This window comes from Astatotilapia calliptera, chromosome 23 (assembly GCF_900246225.1).
Source record: "Astatotilapia calliptera chromosome 23, fAstCal1.2, whole genome shotgun sequence".
NCBI classification, from domain to species: domain Eukaryota; kingdom Metazoa; phylum Chordata; class Actinopteri; order Cichliformes; family Cichlidae; genus Astatotilapia; species Astatotilapia calliptera.
Window position 1 is genome coordinate 31,379,325 of NC_039323.1, and position 17,739 is coordinate 31,397,063.

The window sequence follows — 17,739 nt, forward strand, 5'->3', positions numbered from 1 at the left end:
TTTTTTGCATCCAAGTCTGTGATTGGCTGGTTTTGTGGCACAACTATAATGGTGTACAGAAAGAGTTGAATGTGCACGGGCAGAAATGTTGAGAGCACAAGCAACACATTGCAAGCCAGCGCAAATGCAAAAACTGAGTGAGAGGGGGCTGTGTGTGTGTGTGGATAATAGTAAACACTGAAATACATTTTTTTGCACACAGCAATGAATTTTGTTCACTCAAATTTAGCTTTTCTTCGCTCAAAATAAATTTCCCCTCAAAATGCAACACTTGCACCTGCAATTTTACTCTTGTTAATGTCTAACGGCGGTAGTCAGTGTGGGAAAAGTTTTATTTTGATACCTATAAGAGGAAGTTGTACGCTCTCCGTCAGCGCATGCGCGAAGCTACATACTGAAGGCTAGCAGAAAATCCAAGCGACTGTTAGCTAAAGAAACTATTTGGTTTCCGTATTAAACACGGGGTGAAATGTTTCGGAGAAAACTGGGCGCTCTGGATTATCACAACCCCGACGGCTTTGACTGCACAGGTAAGAATAAACTTATGAAAGAGCAGTTCGGTTGGTCAGTTGAGTTGAACGTGGAGCCGGCTAACGTGTCTTGTCTGTATGGAGACAGAGAGCTGCCAGATTAATAACGTAGAACATGTATGTTCAGTATGAGACAAACGTGTATATTTATGAAAAAAAGCAATGTACAAGGTGCTTATGCTCGACACTTTTAATAATTTTAACTAGTTTTGACTATAGGTTGTTTGCATTTTACACGCAATAAACACACACTCGGGCTTCATTAGTAGGTAGGCTGCAGATACCAGTTTAGCACAGTCATACCAGTAAGTTCAAACGCTGGCTACTCCCTGGTGCCAAAGTAAATTGTTTGCGTCCTGTAGTGAGTGATTCAGCAGATATGGTCTTGGAACCTCAGTTTTATTTATTCACTCCTTCACTTACTTGCCATGTGTAGCTGCTGATGTGTTGTTATCGGTATTGTCTAATTTCTTCTCAGATGAGACACAGTTTAGGAACTGCATTGTGTGGCTGGAGGACCAGAAGATTCGACATTATAAAATCGAAGACCGAGGCAACCTGAGAAACATCCCCAGCTCAGAGTGGCCCAAAGCCTACCAAAAGGTAAGACTGCTGGATCATCTGAAAGTAATCACTGCTGTTATTAATGGGTATTACTAACATAACACTGCATTTCTGATATAATATGAGGAGCACGGTGAGTTGTGTTTGAGTTTTCTTTACCTGTGTGCAGTACCTACAGGATGTGAACTGTCCATTTGAAGTTGATGAGAGGAAGGAGGCTGTAGATTGGTTACTGGGCCTTGCTGTGCGGTATGAATATGGAGACAATGGTAAGGGGTTTCATTTGGGTCACATTTACTTGTATAGCGCAAGAATCCCTTAAAAAAAAAAAAAAAAAAGAAAAAAAAAAGACTCCTGGCAGAACCAGACTGGAGGGGACCACCATCAAGTGCAAAAGTGCAAGTAGCTAAAGTAAGGGAGTTTTTCCTTCCTGCTGTTTTCCAAGTGTTCTCTTAAAGTTGGTCATGTGATTGTCGGGGTTTTCTCTCTGTATTATTGTAGAGTCTTTGCCTTATAATATAAAGTGCCTTGAGGTGTCTGTTGTTGTGATTTGGTGCTATATCAATAAAACTGAATTGAATGCAGTACGTAGAGAGCTGTGCTACAGAGCAGAGGTTTATTGGGGAAACCTGAGGGTTAACTTGGATTTACAGGTTTGCAGAGGGGGTTCACATCAACACGGTTGTGTGCCACACTCCTAATCGGACTTTTAGTAGGTTATGGTTAGGATAAGGGATAATGTACACAAAATTGCCACCTACTGGCCAGTCAGTTCCCTAGGGTTAGGGTTATGTTAGCCTGTGTCACTAGTTGAAATGCCACCGATGACCAGGAGATGGAGACATTACAAAAGGAATACTTTTTGCTAAGTGCCAGATCATATGTCTACTTTTACTGCAGAATAAGAAGAACAAATTGTTACTCTTCTACTCGTTACTGTGAGCTCCCCTGTTAATGTAGTGCAAGTCAGTCTGTTCATCGGTGACGTGTTTTGTGTGTCTCTTCACAGTGGAGAAGTACAAAAACTGTCAGCCCCTGGCAGCTTCCAGTAACAGCAATAAAGCCATGGACCCTCTGGTTAACCTCGACAGTAAGTAAAACTTGGATTTGAGCTTCCTCTGTCCTGGCATTCTTTCTTCTTTCCCTCCTTTAAATCTTTGCAGGATAAAAGTTAAAGAGTGTGTGTGTGTGTGTGTGTGTGTGTGTGTTTTTATTTGGTTTTTTTTTGTTTTTTGTTTTTTTTCAGGTAATTCTCCAGATTTCAAAGCAGGAGTAACAGCTTTGTCCAACATCCTCAAGATACAGCGGCATGACGACTACCTGGTTATGCTTAAGGTGAGAGCGCACTAAAGGGCTCTTTAATACTGTAGCAAAGCTTACCTGGGCACAGAGGAAGGCGAAGTTTGCGTTTGCTTCACAATAAAAGCCCTTAAAATGATTTAATGCTTTCCATGTGAGCCGGCAGCCCTGAGTCGTTCTTTTAATGCAGGGTAATGGTCAGACTGATAACACGGAGATAATAGTTGGCACTCAAAAAATGCAGAATAGAAATTTTGCACTCTCACTTGCCACTCGCAATAGAAAGTAATCCTGTTAACCATATTAAGGGAATGGTTTTTTTTGTTTTTTAATGTAAGTCTTATGTATTAGAATGATCTCAAATCATTAAGAAGAGTTTTTCTTGTTTTTCTTTGCAACTGCCAGGCCATTCGTATTTTGATCCAAGAGAGACTTTCTCCAGAAGCCATTGCTAAAGCCAGCAACAATAGAGAGGTAAACTAAAGACACATGTGCATAATATGCATCAAAAATCATATGTCTGTGTATAGACTGCTGCAAGTCTAGAGCCATGATTTCAGCGGCGTTACTGACAAAACTCAACCAGCTATATTTTCTTTTTTCCTACAGGGTGTTCCAGTAGCTTTAGACAAGCACATCTTGGGTTTTGACACTGGAGGTGAGTTATTTATTTAAAGAATTTTTTCAGCAGAAAGGCTGAAAGCCGATGAGCAAATGCTATGACGATCGGTCTGCCCACAGTTCATAAGAATTGCTTCTCTTAAAGTATTGGTCAGCTTTTGGTAAAACTTCTGTCTTTTCTCCTCAGATGCAACTCTAAACGAAGCGGCTCAGATCCTGCGCCTGCTGCACATTGAGGAGCTGAGGGAGCTGCAAACCAAGATCAACGAGGCCATCGTAGCTGTTCAGGCCATCATAGCCGACCCCAAGACAGACCACCGGCTGGGCAAGGTTGGCAGATGAGAGCGAGGACGGTGACGGACCGCAAAGGGAGTGAGGGACTGAACCTGATTTGATTTTTGAGAGGAAAAACCTTTTGTTTGGTTAAAGGACATCAAAGAATTTTTGTTGATTTTTTTTTTTCCGTTGTTGCATGAGATCGGACTGTTTAAATTGGGAATCTCATAAATAAAAGACCCAAGTGTTCATGTGTGGACAGCCTGGATAAGTTCTTAAAACTTAATAATGTATAAATAATAATAATAAAAAAAATGGTTTCCATTAATTATCCAGTAACAAAATTTAAAGGTTCTGAAACTGCATCTTTTCTTCTGCAATATTCAAACTGACTGTTATATTTGTTTCTGGTGTTTCTGATGAAATATTCTTTGCAGATGGACAGAAATTGTTATTTTCAGGTGGGAGGGGAAAATATATAAATCCAGCTGCACACAGTTTGACTCCTGCACTTCTGTGGTGAATCAGACAAATGTTCAAAAAGCATCTCCCGTAACAAGTCACATTTTATTTTATAAATATCACACCTTGTGAAAAAATTTAAAAGTAGAAGAAGAAAAAGTATTTGCTAAAAAAAATGTCATTTGTGTAAAATACAATTAGTAGTGCAGCTATATATAGTAGGGCTAATTGGATGGGGGAGGCTGGAGAAACATACTCCGATTATAGTAATCGGATTACAAAAACTGGTAAGCATACAACAGTATCAGTGACAAGGGTTACAACTATCATGATTCCTTGGCAGGTATCGATACATTTGGGGAAAAAGATGTTCTTACATTTTACTTTGCTGAAATAAAAGAATCAAGTCATCTTTAATCTTTAGTGTTAGGTGCTGTATTTTATCCCTGCTTCCACTCGTTCAGTGATGGTAAACCAGTCTTCTTCTGACTGTGGCTTTATGTTTAAGCATATACTGTATATAAAAGAAGAAAGTAGCCACTGTGACTTTACCCACTGAGGCTATGTCCCCATGTACCTGGGTATTTTTGAAAACGCAGATTTTTCTATGCGTTTGCACCTTTCGTCCACACGTAAACGACATTTCCGGTCACTAAAACAGAGATTTTTAAAAACTCAGTTTTTGCATTTACGTGTGGACGAGGAAAACTGAGAAAACGCAGCGTCAAAGGTGTGCGCCTTTTTTGACGTCACACTGTGCGCCACGTTATTGTTTCGGTGAAATAAATTTCTACAATGGTGGACTTAGACAAAATACTGTTACTGTTAATTTTACTGTTTAAATGCTTACATATATACACACAGTTTATGTCCCGCCACACATAGGACTCAGTTCTGCTTCTATGCGCCATCTTTGTTTACCCTTTCCCACCCAGGCTTCTAGGCTTCTGATTGGCCAATATTTCTACACGGTTAGGAATATATCGCCACCTATTGTTTTGGCATGTTCCTAGCAGCGTTGTCCTTCGTTTTTGCGTTTACGCGTGGACAGGATTTAAAAAAAAAAAAAAAAACGGAAACGGAAAATCTCAGTTTTCAAAAATACCCGTGTACGTGTGGACGTAGCCTGAGTGAAATGCCAAGGTGTAAGACAGCATGGCATAGATCTCACTGAGAAACTAGGACTTTGCACGCTGAGAGTTTAATGTCTCAGAGCTCTTATTCTCTTAACTGTTATTTCTTACAGACGGTTTACAAGACAGTCCAAAATGAAAGGGGCTCGGTGGAGCAGTAGCCAGACAATGTCTCCTAATAACAGTCACCAACAACCAACTTCTAAAGTGTACCTAAAGTCTAACATCAATCAAGCATTTTCTGATGTAAATCTTTAACAGACATTAGCATAATGCTAGCATTTTATGGGCAGAACTAGCTTCAGTGTAACAAAGACATAAGTGTTGTTTTATTACAATTTGGACACATTATCAAACCACATAAAGTGCTGCGACACGAAGTGCGCAAAAGTCGCCAAAATCTGCTAACTCAGTTACCGCTGAGTTTCGAACCTGCTCTGTCATTAACATCAGCACAAAAAGCTGTGTGCTAGGAACTTCATGGCATGGGTTTCCATGGTTGAGCAACTCCTTTAAGTGTAATGTGTGGCAAGGACTTTTGTCCATATATCTAGTTTTTTCTTAGTCTGTGTATTTAGCTCACAGATGTGAGTGCAGTATTATTCCCAAAAAGTATTCCCCAAAAAGCCAGACTGCACCTTTAATGTGCAGTTGTTCTTGTTGTTAACCAGAGACCACTATGAGTGCATCTGTAACTTCTCAACTTAATGGCCAATGTTATTTGTTGATATATTAAAAAAAAACCCAACAGCTTGATGTTAGTTTTCCCAAAAGGAAAAGCTTCAAATTATTCTTCTTTGGCTTTAAAGTACAATTAAACCCCCAAAAACTACAACCATGCATTTTAACATCGGATTTCATTGTTCTGCACCTTTATTCAACAGAAAAACAAAAATCTCAAGCAATACAAAAATACAGTAGAAAAAAACTAAAAATGAGGTATAAAACAAATTTACAAATCATTTACTTTGGGTTACATTAAGGTGAGATACTGGGGTTGAAGTGGGTGTAAATTTGCTCTGATTGCTGATCTGGCTGTCGTAAGCCATCTTTGCTCCCTGCTGAGTGTCCTTCTTCCAGAGGGACACCAGAGGGCCTGGACCTGCCTTATGTCCATGAATCGCCTCAGAACTTTAGCACCAAAGCACACTGCGGGTGCAGGCTGTCGTTAGTGGCTCCCTGTGACACACACACACAAAGATAAAAGCTCATCACTTTGAATCATCATCCCATAGTGGAAGTACTTTAAGGATAAGTTAAAATGAGAGGTTAAAGGTTTCATTTTCTGTGTGAATCCAAATGTGACAGGATGAAAACTTGGGCGCTGCAGTGCTCTAATGACAGAACAAACAGTCGTGCACTTTGTAACTGGAAGCGACTGAGAATTATCTCTGTAAAGAATGTGTGTATATTTATGTATTGCACAATAAGAGCTTTTAAGCCTCTCGCAAGCTCCTCCCAAAACTTCAGGATCTGTGTTTTAGACCTGTCATCATGGCAACAATTACACCACACATCGTCATCTTTAAAGCTAGCGACTATAATCTAGTCTGACTGTTGAAGGATGTGACTTTTACAGCAACACACACCAGTGATAGTGTTCCTTCCGACTGTTTTCAAAGGCAGATGCATTGTGACGAGATTATGTACTCTGCAGATGTGTGTAGCTTTAATGGTGACATTTGCCAAAGTGCTACTTTAGGGATTATCCTGTGTACTTTGTACTTTAACGTGAGGCTTTGAAAGGACTCGAAGCCATCTGCAGACAACACATCAAACATGATGCGTGCAAAAAAACAGGTAGAGGGTCGCACACAGCTGTGTAATCTTTGTTCTTTGGTCTCTCACACACGCAGGTCACAAATAGAGGGTCACAGACAGCTGTGCAATCTTTGTTCCTGTCTATTTCATGGGTGTATGTGAAGTCACCCCTCAGACACATATACCGGTATCTGCAGAGTGGTAGGTGTTAGCCAGCTGTGTGATGATCAAACACGAGCTGTGATTACTTCCAACAACAAAGACTGCCCAAAGAAACCAGTTTGATTAACCTTTATCAGTAACATGGATTTCTGAAAAAATTAAAACGTACAGCTCTACTATCACTTCCAACATAAATGATGGCAGGAAACTAAACAGTAGTGACGTTTGTAGGGTCACAGAAGTTGGACTAGCTGGTATATAATGAAGTGCTGCGTGGTGGCTAGCTACACAGCTATGGTTAGCATAACATAGCAAACACAGTGAAGCTGGAGGATGAACACTAACTTTTTTTCCACTTGAGAAAAGTTAACATGAGGGTTCCTGATGGTTAGGGACAAATGCAATCCCATGGCAGGATCCTGTAAATGGACCAAACTTCAGTCAGGAGAACAACTGAGATAATCCATCCACAATATGAGGTTAGTTATTAATATACTGCTGCATGGGCTGGGCTGTAGTTACATCGTAAGGTTTTAAAAACTGAGCACAGTAGCTGCATGTCCTGGTTAGAGAGAACAATAATGGGTGATAACGATTCTTAAGGATAGCAACAGATGGCAGAAAGATACCCTACTCAGAAATGTTTCTGATGAACTGAGAGAAATGTAAATCTCACACAAGTAACACCATTCATTTCAGAGGAACTGTAATCAGTGGATATGCAGCCTGCACAACATGTTGCTGAAGGCATCTAGTTTCATTTCATTCATACTGTCAAATGTCATGTTTTTCAAAGGATCTGTGAGATTATAGGAAAGTGCAGTGCAGGAAAAGCAAAGTTGGTACACAAACTAATGAGTTCACTGTCTGCAACTCCTTTAAGTTAGAGTGTGTGCATAATACAGTTAGTTTTCCTTCAGTTTAGCCCTGTGACAGACTGGCAGCCTATCCAGGGTATATCCGGCGTTTCACCCAATGACAGCTGGGATAGGCTCCAGCTCTGCCCCCTGCCATAACTCTTAACTGGACAAGTGGTTAAGAAAATGGATGGATGGGTGGATGTTCCTTCAAACTTGAAAGACGGACTCTGATTACACAATATATCTCACCTGGTAGGCAGTGGGTCGTTGCTACGGTGATGCCATACAAATGAGAGCGCTGCTCAGGCAAGTACTCATCAGTGAACAGACTTCTGTGTTTGTTCACTGCAATCACACCATCCCTGTGAGTAACAGGTTAGAGAGGAATGATATCAGCGATATACACATATCAACTTATTGAACTGTAACCACCACTGTGATCTGAGTAGAAGGAGATGAATGAAGACTACCTCCGCCAGTCAGTGTAATAGAAGTGGTTCCTGTAGTAGACCATGCTGAATGGGTAGTTGAGGTTGGCGTGGATTACTCTTCGACCTGAACCATCTGAGGATATACACTCTAGACGCTTTGTACCTGACAGACACAGGAAGACAGCATGGCTCATTACAACATCAAGAAAATATAGGTTAGGTAAATTCTAGAGTATTAACTTTTAACTGAAGAGTTTTCAACTATCTCAATAAGCAAGATATGACAGTATATAGTCTGAGAGGCAGCTGTACACTGTTTACAGATGTCTTAAAACCCTGGGACAATAAATAAGGGACCAATTCACATGAATGCAGCATCAGCATAGAGGCCATGTTTACCTGCGTCAGCCCAGCAGATCTGTTCAGTAGCAGAGTCATATGTTAGAGCATTTGGCAAACCAATCCCATCAGACACTATCACCTGGCGGTTTTGACCATCCACTGATGAGCTCTCGATCTTAGGGGCCTCTCTGTTCCAGTCTGTCCAATACAGAGTACTGCAGGGAGACACAGGAGGGGAAAACTTATTACTCTCACTCTGATTGTTCCTTTACTCTTTTCTCCATAAAGACAACATTTGATAACCTCCCCCGAAACCATGATGGTGATTTTTTTACACCTCAGAATATATTAATAAAGATGTGATTTGACGACCGTTAGAATAGTGTCCAGGTTTTTCCAACAGGTAGCTGCATATGCAGAAACCATCCTCATTAATATCTGATGCAAACCCAGTCATTTCCTTCTTAAGCAGGCCTGGAATATGACAGAAACTACTCTGTTGAGAAAAGAAATTCAAGCATTTCTTCTAGTGAGCTTTCAGGGACTAAAAGAGTTAAAAGGGACCTACTTGTGGGAGTCAAGCAAAACTACTCTAGAGTCCAACATTAAAAATATGGAGCTGGACATGAGCAGAATGAACCCCTTTCCACACCCTTCCATCTGGATTGTTGACTACAGTCATTTTGCATTGATTTGAGGTCAAGGTCAGGCTTATCTTTTTAGTTTCTGGTCATGCTTTATCTGTGTACATAGAGAACGTGGACCACACTGCCTCACACATGCAGGCATATTTATCAGTGTTTTCATATTTCCTGTTTAATGAAGATTTAAATACTATTTTAAACAGTGCACTGTGTGTGGGCTGCTTACGTGCTGGCAGTCCTCTGGGAACTACAGGTAATACACACCACATGAACGTTCAGCTTATACACACACACACACTTATGAATTTGGTGAAGGTGCAGGGCAGCAGATGTCTGACACATTCACACGTGTATATGCTTTTATAAAGCCTTTGCGTGTCATTTTGGTGTGTCTGCTTCGCTGAGTGTCGTGGTTAGAGATGAGAATATTCAGCGACCCTCCCCAATTCGGTCTATTCGCCTGTTATTGGTTAGGGTTAACTGCATGTGTTCACTTTACAGCCTAAGAAACCACAGAGGACATGCTTAATCATAAGTGCATAAGTGTGCCCGTATGGAACAGTAATTACTTTTCAAACCTGAGTTTTTGTCAGAACACACACACCCCATATATTTACCCCTAAGTCAGAAACTAAGCTGTAAAATCAATAATGTCAAGCAAACGTTTCAGGTTTTATGACCAGGGTTATTGCTGCTGTGTTTAATCATTTGTAACAACCACATTAACTAACACACACACACACACACAAACATGCACGCGCATAACTGTTGATTATGTGATTAGTTGCTGTGATGAAGAGCAGATGTTATTCCTGGCGAGTTGGCCAATCAAGGCCTCTTGCTTTCATCCTATGAGCGTGTGTGTCCAGGATTAATGGCATCAGTAAATTCAGGACAGTCTTCTTGGCTCAGTTTGCTGCGACACACACAGCACTAAAAGTCACTTGTGATAGAATTAGCAAACATGTGTTACTAAAGACAGACTCCACCTAAAAATCCCCATTGCCATTTTTTTTCTATGAGTGCCAGTCTCATAATGATGAAGTCATGTTTTGGTCACAGTCTAAATCTTAGAATCCAGACTCAACAACCCCCCTTACTGCCAAATAGCCTTAAAACAGAGTTTGCACTGTACTAATGAATTAGGTACAGGCCTCATTGAGTCATAGCTTGTTAAAGAACTAGTGTTTAATTTTCATTCTCGTAGTAACAGACTGAAAACCATCTGTGCCCTCTTCTTCCATAAAATCTCTGTGGATACAGTGAAGGCTATCTCAGCAGAGCACCTCCAGGTTGTTGCAAGACAGTGTGTGGGCTCTTGTTTGTTTCTTGTTCCATGTCTGCAAATCCAGATTATGTTAACATACTTTTCTTCATTTCTAAGTAGAGCTTTTATGCCTTTCTGTATTTTTTTCCATATACATATGTTGTGATGTTGTTGAGGCTTCAGACTGCTCTAAACACTCAGCCAAGGCTATCCTTATTTGTATGGGAGAACTGAGTGGTAACCCTGCAAACATTTCAATGTTCAGTACATTTTATCCTATCTAGTCTGAAAAATACTTTCAAAATGAAAGCTGTGCAGACACTGAGATGTAAGTTTGCCATCAACTCGCTGTACTTCTTGAACATCACCTGCATGCCTCTGTTTGACTGCTCAACAATGGTATTCTGTGTTCAAGGCAGACTTCATATTATCCCTTCTTACAATTCTTCTAATTCTTCAAACTATGACAAAATAATTTAAGCAAAATATTCTTGATAGTGACATCGAAAAGCCCTAATCTTTTTTGTCATAATTCTGCAGCCAGTTTCAACCCGACAGATTAGATTGCATACGCATATCTCTTACCCAAGCTATAGCTAGCAATCTGTATCCATGAACATATGGTGGATGTTTTTTTTTTTTAAATATATATCTTAAGAACAATTGGCTGCTTTTATTAGCAGGTGTGCTGACAGCAGATGTAGCTAGTAGCTGTTTGCTAGGTCCCTACTATTGGAATTATCTAACAACTTGCTATGTGGCACAGACTATCAAGAACTCTGTCAGCATTAGCTGACAACTCAACATTCAGTCATCTCATCCAAATGTGATTACGTCAGGGTCTTAAAAAAAACAACATAAGCACAGCCAAATTGCTAATGTTGAAGCTTTCGTATGGGGAATCCAGAACCCCGCGGAAGACGTCACTGTGACTCCATCTGTTCAAATCTGCTCTTTGTGAGAGGCAGTGGGCTTAAGGGAAGGAGAGCAGGAGTTAGAGGAAGAGACGGGTTGCTTCAGACAGTGCATCACATTGACGTCAACAGCAAGAAGGACAGTTTTTTTCAAATAACACTACGGATCTGGAAATTGGCATTTTGAAATTAGTGAAAGCAAAGAAAGATGAACAAATGGTTTTACCCGGTGGAAGAAACCACTATGATTGCACGGGGGTTCACCAAGTCTGTGTCAAACAGGGTCCTCCTCCCACTGCCGTCCAAGTTGGCTCTTTCAATCACATCAGGAGTAGAGTCAACCCAGAACATCAGCCGGCGTTTGACATCCACTGCCAAACCTTCTGGACTGACGAGATCTGCAGAAGCGAGAAGAACAGAGATCCAGACATCATAGAGGAGATATTGAAATCATTTAAGGCATTCCACAACAATCATTACAGGAACAAGCACCACACAACTGTGAAAGCTTACTTGTGTTAATGAGAACCTCAGGCTCAGCACCAGACACCATTGAAGCTCTGTTGATTGATCTCGCAGACAAATCTGTCCAATAGACTTGGTTTTCCTTGCAGTCATAGGCTATACCAACAACTATGGAACCCTGGAGACGCACACATAAATACAAGCTTCACAAGTGTTGACATACATCAGTTCACACAAGTGTACCTCAAAGATGAGAACTCACCTCCAACATTTTGGTCATGGTGTGAACCAACAACAAAACTCAAAGTTAGTTATAGATACTATGAACTATATGCTTTTCTTCTATTGTGGTCTCTCTTTCCCATCACCAAATTGGTCGAGACAGATAGCTGCCTCTCCCTAAGCCTGATCCTGCAAGAGGTCTCTTCCTGTTATAAAAGGAAGTTCTTCCTCCCCGCTGTCACCAAGTGCTTGCTTATTGGGGACTGCCTATTCCCTGGGGTTCTTTCTCTAATATTTTAGGTAGTTTTTCCTAAAGTATAAAGTGCCCTGAGAGGACTAGAAATAACTAAACAAAATAACTAAAACACCATATTTATATATCTGACAAATTTAAAACTTTCTACCCAAATATGTAATACTTTATATTTATATACATAATATTTATTATACTAGTCAGATATTTTCTATAATCAAGGTGCCGGGTATTTACAATGACATACAATTTGAAATACACGATGTGAAGTCAGTTTTTACTTATAATTCTAAGACATAATTCTGCTTAAGACATAATGCTGACAGTTTTTTTTCTTTCTTTCTTTTAAGTAGCAAACAAATTTATTACAAAAATTAACAAAGATTAAAAAAATAATTTTATAGAGTATGTGATCTACCCATTAATTTCTTACATGTAGAGCCAATAGTGTTTTGGATCGGCTTTCGTCTAGTCTGGTCCCGTTGAGAGGCAGCGCTCCTATTTTCTGGCCCTGAGCGTACAGCAGTGTGATGCCAGTGTTTATGGGAGGGGTGACATCTGGACGGGATGTTGGACGCACCGTAGGCGGTGGCACTGACGAGATGCCTGGGATGTAATTGGATGGATAAAAATGTTTGAGTCACAATTAGTGAAAGACAAAACTTATATAATACAGTACAATGACATATATCTTTGACGATTATTGCTTACATGCAGGTTTGACAGCATCATCTGATTTGGTTCCGGGAACCATGCGTCCATTCTGGTCCACACACCAACAGTAGTTGGTCTCCCCGTAACACTGGACTGGACTGGGATGGTGCAGGCAAACGGAAAAATCAGAAGACTTTTAAACAGCAATGCAATTATTTTTTCCTTGAGAACTTCCTTTGATGACTGCATATCTGCTGCTTACCTGAACTCTCCATCTGGCTCACACTGAGGTACATACTGCTGTGGGCCAGGTTTCCCACCATAGTGCTCAATCAAACTGGCTCTCCATCGCTCACACATGCTCTCAGGGCGTTCTGTTGGAGTCACTGCAACTAAGGGGAAGCCAAAAACCCCAAAACAACCCATCAGTACTTCCATTCATAAAGCTAAAGATAAATTACAAGTCAGATGATATTCTTCTGTAGTTCATCATTATTTATTCAATTGTATTCTCAGGATGTTCCCTACTTTGCTGAGTTTATACTACAGTGTTAGTTGGAAGCTAATGGTGAGGGGATGCTTCGTGTTTAAAGAGGCACACATATACACACATCGTACTTTTGTCAGAAATGTTTACCGCGTTCAAATCCCTTTAATGACTCGCTTTATTGGAGAGCATTAAAACTAAACCTCAGAGCATTTCTGGCTTCTACTTGTGTTTACGCTAGCCTCGCTCTCTCAGTGTCAATTTTGAATGTGAGACTTTGCTGTTTGTAGACTGAGAAGGAGGGGAGGACACAATTTGAAAGGGAACAGTTCTCTATTGCGAGATAAAGACAAACCAAAATATTAATGCAGTTAGCTTTTCCAGAAGTGTTTATTATAGTGGCAGTTAGCATGTTGCAATTTAGTCTTCTGGATCACTTGGTTTTGCTTCTATTTAATGTTCAGACTACCCACTAAATATGGTGGTTTGGAAAAGAGCAACAACTGGATGATCCATCAGTTCCATCTGCAGACTGGCAAACTACTGTAGGATGTAGGGTGAAGAAGTCTCACCTGGTCTGTCACAGTCTACAGGTGCTGCACCAGGTGGAGTCCTGGTTCCTGCTCTCTCCTCTCCTCTACTGTCCACACACCAACAATAACCAGTGGAGCCATGGCACTGAAATAAAGATGAGAAATACATTCCATTTTGGGGAATTCTGACCTTTATTTGATAAACAGTGAAGAGTTTTCAGACATGAAAGAAGGGAGGAACAGTGGTGGAAACCACGCAGCAAAGCTCCCTGAGTGAGAGTCGAACATAGACTGCTGTGTTGAGCTTTTCAGCATAAAGTTGCCTGCTCAACCACGTGAGCTAAACTAACACCAATAAAAAGGGTCTTAAGAAGAACAAAAAGAAATCACTGATAAAAGCCAAAGAAGAAACTGTAGTTATTCACTAAATAAATAAATAAAAAGTCAGAGTTTCACCTGCTGAGGTAGATACTGTCCTTCTGCATCACACTGTGGTTTGTAGACTCCAGTTATAGGATATCCATCAGCACTGGTGGTCTTTACGCTGTCTCTGTGGTGCTCACAGTGAGTTTTAAGATGCTCTGGTTGAACTGAATGAGAAAAAAGAAAAAAGGAAATTGATGCTTTGTTGTGCCAACAGGAAATAAATCTGAATAAAAACAATCTGAATGAAGTATGGGCCACTGGAATACCAACAGCACCCAGAGAGAACAACTGCTCCTGAAAGAAAAGGACTCCACTAAAACTTTAATATTTGTGGACGCTATTATTACTGCGTATCACCCCTCCCAGGGTATGGGCCTCCAAAGGTACTGTAGATCTCCAGAGATTTCTGTCCTGGGCCATTATTTCTAGTTGGGTCCAGGTGTAGCCAATCTTTTTTGCTTCTGCCTCAAGGTCCTGTCGTCAGGTGTTTCTTGGGCGGCCTCTCTTTCACTTGCCTTGGGGATTCCACCTGAGAGCCTGCCTGGTGATGTTGGTTGGTATTTTGCATAAAGCGTGCCCTGCCAAGCACTAGGGCTGGGCCATATTATACCGTTCACGGTAATACTGGTATAATGTTAGGCAACGATAAGAATATAAAATATCGCGATAGAATATGGGTAAAACACGCATGCGCAGTGCCTTTGTTTTCATACGCACATGGCCGAAAAAGCATGGCAGCAACGGAGAATGAGAAGGGGGAAAGCGGATCGTTGACTGAAACGGATGAACCAGAATTGGTTTGTAAAAATGGTGCACCTTCAGTGGTGTGGAACTGGTTTGGTGTTTGTCCGTAAGATACCCACCAAAGCACTATTTTTTGTAGAACATGCAAAGCGGGCCGTCGTTATTGCCGTATTTGTCGGACTAAGGTGCTCGTAAATCTGGGAGCAATCTGGGTCCAAAACTCCGTCCGCTTCAGGTCCCAAAGTCAAACGAACACTGCGGCACATTGAGAGTTAAAAACTGTCGAAATTATTTCACCTTTAATAAAATGATCAGCATTGCTGCTTTACCAGGTGTAACAATTAAGTTTAACATCCAGGCATCCATGAAAACAGAATTTATTACATTTAACGGAGTTAGAAGTTAGCAGGAAGTTTGAGGAAGTTAGGTAGCTAGCGAAACTAGCGAGCTAAGCATGATATAGCATGTTCTGACTGAGAGATTTCTGAAAAAATTTAAATGTACAGCTCTGCTATAACTTCCAACATAAATGAAGACAGGAAACTAAACAGCAGCGATGTTTGTAGGGTTACTGAAGTTGGGCTAGCTGGTATATAATGATACGCTACGCTAGCAACACAGCTATGTTAGCATAACATAAACAGTGAAGCTGGAGGATGAATGCTAACACTTTTCCACTCGATAAAAGTTAACGTGAGGGTTCCCGATGGTTAGAGACGAATGCAATCCCATGGCAGGATGCTGTAAACGGACCAAACTTCAGTCAGGAGAACAACTGAGATAATCCATCCACAATACGAGGTTAGTCATTAATATACTGCAACAACATGGGAATAGAGCAGCTGTGATAGAATACAGCATTAACGAATCAATGGTACAGAAGTGGAGGAAGCAAGAAGAATGAGTTGAATAAAGTTTGATTTATTTGACCGCTTTGTTTTGCTTAATGTGCCTTATAAACCCGTGCACCTTATGGTCCGAAGAATACGTATTTGACTTTTTTATTTGGCACACTGCAGTTTAATGTTGCAAAGCACCTCTTTTTAAACCTTTGTGGTGTCCTCGGGATTCCCATATGCTTGTTTGCCATTCACCTAGGGACCATTTGTGATCCGAGGACACCACATTACCTTTAGTGGACATTATACATGGTTATGCTCAGGATATGTCCGCCCATTTCTACTCGAAATGCCCTTTGGTTAAACTTTCAGCAAGGAATTTGCATTTGCACTGTTAAATTTTTATATAGCTTTAATTCACATAAAAAACAGCTGCTTGTTTAAGTGAAAATAAATGGATGGGTTTTTTGCGCTAGTAAAGTTGTGGAATTGTATTTTGTATTTTTGTCTCGCATCAATTATATCGTCAGTTATATCATTATCGCAAATTTTCAAGTATATATCGTGATAAATATTTTTGGCCATATCGCCCTGCTCTACTCGGCACCATCTTCTCTGCCTGATTTCTTCCTTAGCAGCGAGTTGACAGGTTATTTCCCGTAGTTTGATGTTACTGATTGTGTCTGGCCAGCGAATGTGGAGAATCCTTCTGAGACAGCTGTTGAGGAATGTCTGGATTTTTCTATTTGAGGTTTTATTTGTCTTCCAGGTTTCAGCCCCTTACAGCAGTACTGACTTCACGTTGGAGTTGAACAGTCGGATCTTGGTAGTCAGGGTCATCTCTCTGGATGCCCAAATGTTTTTGAGCTGGATGAAGGCGGCTCTTGCTTTTCCAATCCTTGTCTTGACATCTGCATCGGTTCCACCTAGTTAAGTAAAAGAGTGTATTTCCTCAGGGGACTTCCACTAAGGATGACTGGGTTGTTACTATAGGAGTTGATCCTAAGGATTTTGGTCTTCTCCTTGTTGATTGATGAGTCCAACCTGTGCTGATGTGGCTGCCAATATGCTGGTCTTTTCTTGGAGCTCCTCAAAGTGTTCAGACCATCTTTTCATCTGTTGCACTAGTTCTGTGATGGCCTTTCCCTCTTTGTCCTTGATGGGTCGTTCTGGCTTGCTGTACTTCCCAGACAATTTCTTGATTATTGCGTAAAGGTGTTTCATGTTACCATTGTATGCTGCCTGTTCTGCTTCAGCTCCCATTCCATCTATATAGACATTCTTGTCTTTCCTAATGCTCTTTGTCACTGCTCTGTGGGCTTCTGCCTATTCTGCTTGGGCCTTGGCTTTGTCTGCCCTAGTCCTGCTGTTGTTTACTGCCACCTTCTTGTGTTTTCTCTCTTCTATCTTGCCCAAGGTCTCAGCTGTGATCCATTCTTTATGATGCTATTTCTTTATTCCGACCACTTCTTCACTGATTGTTCTCAGTGTCTTCTTTATGGTCTGCCAATTGGCCTGTATGCTGCTTTTCTCCTCTCCCTGGTGCAGCTAATTAAGCACCTTGATCTTGCTCTTGAACCGAACTCCTCCCTTTATCTTTACTCGACTGACATCATTCTTCGCTCTACGCCGTGTTGTTTTTGTCCAGTTCTTCTTTAACTTCAGCTGCATGTTGGCTACTACAAGATGGTGGTCAGATGCCACATCTGCTCCTCTTCTCACCCTAACACCCTGGAGAAAACTTCTAAACTTCTTGCTAATGCTGATGTGGTCAGTCTGGTTCTCTGTCACACTGTCCAGTGATACCCAGGTTCTTTTGTGGATCCACTTGTGCGGAAAAATGCTACCTC

General features: G+C 40.9%; 2 protein-coding genes across 2 annotated transcripts in view; one reads left to right on the forward strand and one right to left on the reverse strand.

Annotated features, from left to right (window-relative positions):
• Positions 1–348: 348 nt before the first annotated feature.
• Positions 349–4,169, forward strand: rtraf (RNA transcription, translation and transport factor). Its single transcript, XM_026160023.1, has 8 exons — positions 349–530; positions 1,009–1,133; positions 1,264–1,363; positions 2,104–2,184; positions 2,341–2,429; positions 2,799–2,867; positions 3,003–3,051; positions 3,202–4,169. Exons 1-8 carry the CDS (start codon positions 470–472, stop codon positions 3,354–3,356), a joined length of 729 nt encoding a protein of 242 aa, XP_026015808.1. The 5' UTR covers positions 349–469; the 3' UTR covers positions 3,357–4,169.
• Positions 4,170–5,735: 1,566 nt separating this feature from the next.
• The window catches only part of nid2a (nidogen 2a (osteonidogen)), a 51,346-nt gene continuing 39,342 nt past the window's right edge, over positions 5,736–17,739 (reverse strand). The window contains exons 22-32 of the mRNA XM_026158608.1: positions 14,337–14,470; positions 13,920–14,025; positions 13,123–13,252; positions 12,918–13,018; positions 12,640–12,812; positions 11,780–11,909; positions 11,493–11,664; positions 8,499–8,656; positions 8,139–8,262; positions 7,918–8,030; positions 5,736–6,064 (exon numbers count right to left, since the gene is read on the reverse strand). Of these exons, the coding sequence (XP_026014393.1) occupies positions 6,054–6,064; positions 7,918–8,030; positions 8,139–8,262; positions 8,499–8,656; positions 11,493–11,664; positions 11,780–11,909; positions 12,640–12,812; positions 12,918–13,018; positions 13,123–13,252; positions 13,920–14,025; positions 14,337–14,470 (1,352 nt within the window). The 3' untranslated portion in view covers positions 5,736–6,053. The remainder of the gene's footprint in view (positions 6,065–7,917; positions 8,031–8,138; positions 8,263–8,498; positions 8,657–11,492; positions 11,665–11,779; positions 11,910–12,639; positions 12,813–12,917; positions 13,019–13,122; positions 13,253–13,919; positions 14,026–14,336; positions 14,471–17,739) is intronic.

Bases quoted from the DNA above. Each gene is read 5' to 3' on its own strand.
- rtraf (XM_026160023.1), top strand. From the start codon at position 470: ATGTTTCGGAGAAAACTGGGCGCTCTGGATTATCACAACCCCGACGGC. The intron at 531-1,008 runs GTAAGAATAAAC...ATTTCTTCTCAG, and splicing joins CGACGGCTTTGACTGCACAG to ATGAGACACAGTTTAGGAAC. The intron at 2,868-3,002 runs GTAAACTAAAGA...TTTTTCCTACAG, and splicing joins AAGCCAGCAACAATAGAGAG to GGTGTTCCAGTAGCTTTAGA.